Here is a 6,762-nt window from a genome sequence, read left to right as displayed (position 1 = left end):
AATTAACATGGTAAACTCTAGGTTTTAGTGAGGAATTGGGAAATGCTATGAGGTAGTTCACAGTTCCCAGGCGCTCTTGGACCGTGAATGGCCCTTCCCATGATGCTTCCATCTTATGGGCCTGTTGCGCCTTCAAGACCATAACCTGGTCTCCTACCTTGAAGGAACGCTCTCTGGCATGTTTGACATACCAGGCCTTTTGCTCTTCCTGAGCATCCTTTAGGTTCTCTTTAGCAAGGGCTAAGGAGTGTCGGAGGGTGCTTTGTAGGTTGCTTACAAAGTCCAGAATGTTAGTTCCTGGAGAAGGCGTAAACCCTTCCCATTGCTGCTTCACCAACTGTAATGGCCCCTTAACCTCGTGGCCATACACAAGTTCAAACGGTGAAAACCCTAAACTGGGATGTGGTACAGCCCTGTAGGCAAACAGCAACTTCTGCAACACTAGGTCCCAATTATTGGAGTATTCGTTGACGAATTTACGTATCATGGCCCCCAAAGTTCCTGAGGGTATTTCAGGCTCTGGCTGAGCCTTTTGGGTATGGCTGTCTGTTGCTTCTGCCAGTTCTGGCTTGCTGGCGCCCTCTGGCGTTGAGTTTGAAGATGTGGTTGCACTTGCTGGTGCTGGTTTCTGTTCCAGTTCCGGGCCTGGGACTGGAGGTGCTGTGGCTGCTTCAGTGGTTGTCATGGAATCCAGGTCCACTACCTCTGTCTGGGTCTCTGGTAACACAGACGGGGCCTCTGTGGACGGCTCAGGAACAGGAATAGGTCTGGAAGCTTGCCTGGTTTGGCTACGTGTAACCATTCCCACTCTCTTGGCCCGCTTCACCTGGTTGGCCAAGTCTTCCCCCAGTAGCATGGGGATAGGATAATTGTCATAGACTGCAAAAGTCCACATTCCTGACCAGCCTTTGTACTGGACAGGCAGTTCAGCTGTAGTCAAGTCTACAGCTTGTGACATGAAGGGGTAAATTGTAACTTTGGCCTTTGGGTTGATGAATTTGGGGTCAACGAAGGATTGGTGGATAGCTGACACTTGTGCCCCCGTGTCTCTCCATGCAGTAACCTTCTTTCCGCCCACTCTCAAATTTTCCCTTCGCTCCAAGGGTATTTGAGAGGCATCCGGGCCTGGGGATCTTTGGTGTGATGGTGGTGTAATGAATTGCACTCGCATGGTGTTCTTGGGACAGTTGGCCTTGATATGTCCCAGTTCATTACACTTAAAGCATCTTCCATCTGATGGGTCAGTGGGCCGAGGTGAGTTACTGGAGACTGGTGAGGTGGAAGAATAGGGCGTCTGTGGCTTTACTTGGGTTGTATGTGGGGTCTTTGGCTGTCCCCTGGGGTATTCGTTCCCCTTTACCGTAGCTTTCTTGCTTTCTGCCACTTCCATCCATCTGGCTCCAATCTCCCCCGCCTCAGCGAGATTTTTGGGTTTTCCATCTTGTATGTACCGTGTGATGTCCTCAGGAACACCATCCAAGAACTGCCCCATTTGTATGAGGAGGTGCAGTTCTTCCAAGGTTTTAACATTGTGTCCTGATATCCAGGCCTCATAGTTTTTCCCAACGTAGTAGGCGTGTTTGGGAAATGACACATCTGGTTTCCACTTTTGGGTTCTGAAATGCCGACGGGCATGATCCGGGGTTATCCCCATTCTGTATCTGGCCTTGGTTTGAAAAAGTTTATAGTCATTCATTTGCTGCTTAGGCATTTCAGCTGCCACCTCTGCTAAAGGTCCACTGAGCTGTGGCCTCAATTCAACCATGTACTGGTCTTCAGGGATGCTGTACCCAAGACAGGCTCTTTCAAAATTTTCCAAGAAGGCCTCGGTGTCATCACCTGCCTTGTAGGTGGGAAATTTTCTGTGCTGTGGAACAATCATTGGCGCAGGGTTGCTAGGGTTGGCTGTGTTTTGCTTAGCCTTTTCTAATTCCATGGCCTGTCAGTGGGTTTCTCTTAGGAGTTCCAACTCTCTCCTGTGTGTAGCCTCTTTTTCTCTTTCCCTCAGCTCCATGTCTTGTAGTCTTTTTTCCAGTTCTCGCCTGTGTTCAGCTTCTTTGATTTGTTTTTCGGCTTCCATTTTTTTTATGGTAGGCATGGTTCCTGTTTTTTTGTGTTGGGGTGCCCTCCGGTGTTTATCTTCTGAACTGCAGGCTCTGTTGCCTCCTGGGGTCTGCCTAGCAACAGTGCCTTTTCCCTTTTTTTTCTTTAGCTAATCTTTTCAATGTTAAGTAAACCAGAAAAACCATATTATTTGCATGTATATAGTGCTGGTATTTGCCTCCTAATGGGAGTGCTATTGTGTGACAAAAGACCCTTTGTCACAGCTTAATGGTTTCTTGCTTAATATGCAAGCCACAACTGCCAGAGAGAGCAGAAAAAAAAATTCTCTCTGGTTCCCTTTTAAAACCAAACTGTTTCTCTCTGCTAAAAAGCCCCTAGCAGAGAAAAGAAAAATATAATATTCCTACTGACTTCTGGATTCTATCTCACCACTGCACACTATGTCATAACTTAGTCCCAGATTTGGACCTTAGCGTCCAAAATATGGGGGTTAGCATGAAAACCTCCAAGCTTAGTTACCAGCTTGGTCCTGGTACGGCTGCCACCACCCAAAAAATTAGAGTGTTTTGGGGCACTCTGGTCCCCACAAAAACCTTCCCTGGGGACCCTAAGACCCAAATCCCTTGAGTCTCACAACAAAGGGAAATAATCCTTTTTCTCTTCCCCCCTCCAGGTGCTCCTGGAGAGATACACAGAAGCAACCTCCGTGAATCCAAGCAGAGGGAGTCCACCCTCTGTAATTCCAGTCCTGGAAACAAAAGCACTTTCCTCTTCACCCAGAGGGAATGCAAAATCAGGCTAGCAAATCCAACACACACAGATCTCCCCCTGATTTCTTCCTCCTACCAATTCCCTGGTGAGTACAGACTCAATTTCCCTGAAGTTCCCCACTAAAGAAAAACTCCAACAGGTCTTAAAAGAAAGCTTTATATAAAAAAGAAAGAAAAATACATAAAAAATGGTCTCTCTGTATTAAGGTGACAAATACAGGGTCAATTGCTTAAAAGAATATTGAATAAACAGCCTTATTCAAAAAGAATACAAATCAAAGCACTCCAGCCACTATAGACATGTAAACACAAAAACAACAAAACCATGTTTGGTACTCACACATGGAAACAGAGATTAGAAAACAGAAATCACTTCTCAGAGCTGAGAGAAAAGCAGGCAGACAGACAAATACTCAGACACAACCTTCCCTCCACCCAGAGTTGAAAAAAAAATCCGGTTTCCTGATTGGTCCTCTGGTCAGGTGCTTCAGGTGAAAGAGACATAAACCCTTAGCTATCTGTTTATGACACATGGTTACAGCAGAATCTCAGCTTTAATTTAAGAACACGTTTCTAGGTTTTTAAGTTATAATGGAAAGCTCGAGGATGGCTCCCAAGTGTAACTGACACAGTGTTTTTTGCCTGAGTGTGCAGAGATCTGAGACAATAGCTCTCAATGGGGAGAACTGCACAATTTATCTCAATGGAGTGTTGGACCCACTGGCCTTGGAGGGATGTGTGTGAGGCTGGGCCCACTGTGATCTTCACCTCCTTCTACACTCACAGTGTCCTGTGCTGAGATATGGTTGGTGGGGTCCTCTCAAGGTTACTGGGTCCAACACTCCATTGACATGAGTGGTGCAGTTCCCCCAGTTGAAAGCTATTATCTCAGGCTCTCTGCACACTCAGGCCAATATTGCTGTGTTGGTTACATTTAAGACAGCTTCTCCCCTCCCCAAAGAGTGATTGTCTCAGTCTCTTCACTGACTCAGACAGGAGGTGCTGCATTGATTACACTCCGGTCAGCTCCGTCCTTGGAGAGCTATTGTCTCAGGCTCTCTGCACACTCAGGTAGATATCACTGTCCCAGTTACACTTGAGATCCATTTTCAAGCTTTTCCTTGTATCTAAAAAAGACCTAGAAACTTCATCTAAAAAATACCCGGTCACGTGACTCCAGGAATTCAGACCATTTACTGCATATGTATTAATTCAAATATAGGTCAATCTCCCAGCAAAACAGCAGCTTTCAGTCTGTGGCCTGAGGAAAGGATGAGTGAACCTTTCTCCTGCCTTCCAAAGAGTCAAGGGAGCTGGTGGTGAATATATTACATCTAGAAATGGTTCATTTTTTTTATTTTGCCCAATTATTTATTTTGGTGAAATATGCACTTTTTTTTTCCTGGCAATAAAAATGTTGTGGAAATTTTCTATTCACAATGATTGGTGCCTACTTAAACCTCCATGGTGGGGAAAAATGTCTGGCCATCTCCAAGCCTGGTCCTTTTCCTTAACTGGACAACACAGGCTTGAGCTCTGTTTGGATACCCTATTGTGTCTTTAGAGGCATAAGATATCATTTGAAGCAACCAACCTGATGATAACATCATTCCTTATGTTTTATTTGTATGACATTCTCTGGCATTGATTACAAGCTTTTATTATGGAACACAGAGAAACAATATCTGGAAACAACATGGTTACAACAACACTGCAAACAACAGAGAAACAATGTACAGCTGGGGTTACAGCCAGGGATTTGCTTTGATATTTAGTGGTTAGTGTCGCTTATATGACTTGTCAGCTCTGCGCATTCTCAGACGCCACATACACACCTCACCCAGTGTGAATGTTTAGTCACTCCAAAAGAGAAAAGACACCATCATCCTGTATGTGTCAGTGCCGAACATGAGAGGCTGACAGAGCTGTCCACAACCTCACTTGCTTGTGCCCTCTGTTAAATGGACAAAGGGAGGGACCATAAAAGCTCAGTAGATCCAGGAAGATTATCTGCATTTATTTTTTTAAGATGTGTTCTGAGATTTTCAATGGGAGTTTTCAAATTAATTTCAGTAGAGGCCTTTTGCCCAAATCACCCAGGAAGCTTTTAAAACCTCGTGCTAAAGGCCAGAATTCCAAAGGTATTTTAGGTGCCTCATGGGAGTTTCAAAAGTATCTTGATTTCAAAATCCCACTTGGTGTCTAAACACCTTGAAAAATTGGCCCTTAGCTATTATCTACCCATCTCTACATTCTTTGTGAAAGCCACGTATTTAATGACTGCTTGGCTCAAGGCTTCCTTGAAGTCTCTGTTTCTCAGGCTGTAGATCAGAGGGTTTACCAGAGGAGTGAGGACTGTGTAGCAAAGAGAGAGCACTTTCTTTAGCACTCTTGGTGTATCACGTTTTGGGAGCATGTAGACAATCATTATGGTCCCATAGAAAATTGTCACCACAATTAGGTGAGAGGAGCAGGTGGAAAAGGCTTTCTGCCTCCCAGTAATGGATGGGATTCTCAGGATGGTGGTGATGATACACACGTAGGATGTCAAGGTTAGTAGAAATGGAGGCAGAGTGAATACACAGGCTAGGACAGAAGGCAACAATGCCATAAGGTGTGTGTCCCCGCAAGCAAGATTTACCAATAGGCCGGAATCACAGTAGAAATGGTCAATTTCATTTGGGCCACAGAATATGAACTGTGACATGAATAATATAAAGATGGTAGTAGCCAAAGAACCATTGAACCATGACCCAGCAGCCAACTGGAGACAAAACCTGATATTCATCAGAACTGAATAGTGCAGGGGTTTACATATCGCTAAATACCGATCATAAGACATCACTGCTAGAAGACAGCATTCTGTACCTGCCAGAGAACCAAAGAAGAACAGTTGTGCAAGGCAGCCACTGACTGAAATGGTCCGATCCCCAGTCAGGAGACTGGCCAGCATCTTGGGCAGGATGGTGGAGGTGTAGCAGGTTTCCAAGAAGGACAAGTTCCTGAGGAAGAAGTACATGGGGGTGTGAAGGTGCTGATCAGTCACAACTAGCACAACAATGAGGACGTTGCCAGCCATGGTTGCAATGTAGAACACTAGAAACAGCAGGAAGAGAAGGATCTGCAACTCAGGGAGATCCCCAAATCCCAGGAAGATAAATTCTGTGATGGTCGTTTGATTTCTCCATTCTGTGTTGGCCATGGGTTGACATTAGGAACACAAAAAAACAACCAAACAAAAAAAACTTTGCCATCAAATCAGAAGAACACAGTGTTAACAGTTCATCAAGCGTCATCAGTTAATTCCATAAAGATGCAAAACTTCCTTTCCCTCTCCTGGTGACCAGGTCTTACATGATTGTCTAAACTTATACATCGGGGCATGTGTCTCATGCACGCTGTGAGAGGAGCACTGGAAAATTATTTCTGTCTCTCTGCAGTGGAGGGGTTCTCAGGAAAATGATGATAGAGACAACAGATGTCAGAAGAGTTACAAAGGGATCTGGCTAAAATTACTGACTGGAAACAAAATGGCAGATAAAATTCAATGTTGATAAATGCAAAATATTGCACTTTGGAAAACATCATCCCAAATATACACACAAAATGAGGGTCAAAGTTAGCGGTTACCACTCAAGAAAGATCTTGGAGTCATTGTGAATAGTTCTCTGAAACATCCACTCAATCTGCGGCAGCAGTCAAAAAAGCAAACAGAATGTTAGGAACCATAAGGAAAGGCATAGATAACACAACAGAATATATTATTTTGCTAATATATTAATCCATGGTACACCCACACCTTGAACACTGAGAGCAGTTCTGGTTGCCATATCTCAAAAAAAAAGATAGATTAGAACTGGAAAAGGTGCATAGAAGGACAGTGAAAATGATTAGGAGTATTAACAAGAATGTCATATGTAAGACACAA

At 44.3% G+C, this 6,762-nt stretch overlaps 1 protein-coding gene across 1 annotated transcript; it reads right to left on the bottom strand.

Annotated features, from left to right (window-relative positions):
- Positions 1–5,067: 5,067 nt before the first annotated feature.
- LOC115642774 (olfactory receptor 10A4-like) lies at positions 5,068–6,036 on the bottom strand. The gene has a single exon (XM_030546482.1). It carries the CDS (start codon positions 6,034–6,036, stop codon positions 5,068–5,070), a length of 969 nt encoding a protein of 322 aa, XP_030402342.1.
- Between the last annotated feature and the right edge of the window lie 726 nt (positions 6,037–6,762).

The sequence above is a fragment of the Gopherus evgoodei genome, unplaced genomic scaffold (assembly GCF_007399415.2).
Source record: "Gopherus evgoodei ecotype Sinaloan lineage unplaced genomic scaffold, rGopEvg1_v1.p scaffold_45_arrow_ctg1, whole genome shotgun sequence".
In the NCBI taxonomy this organism is placed as follows: Eukaryota; Metazoa; Chordata; order Testudines; family Testudinidae; genus Gopherus; species Gopherus evgoodei.
Note: the sequence above shows the minus strand (reverse complement) of the source record. Positions and strands in the feature narration are given on the sequence as shown.

Coding starts and splice junctions, on each gene's coding strand:
- LOC115642774 (XM_030546482.1), bottom strand. CDS start 6,036: ATGGCCAACACAGAATGGAGAAATCAAACGACCATCACAGAATTTATC.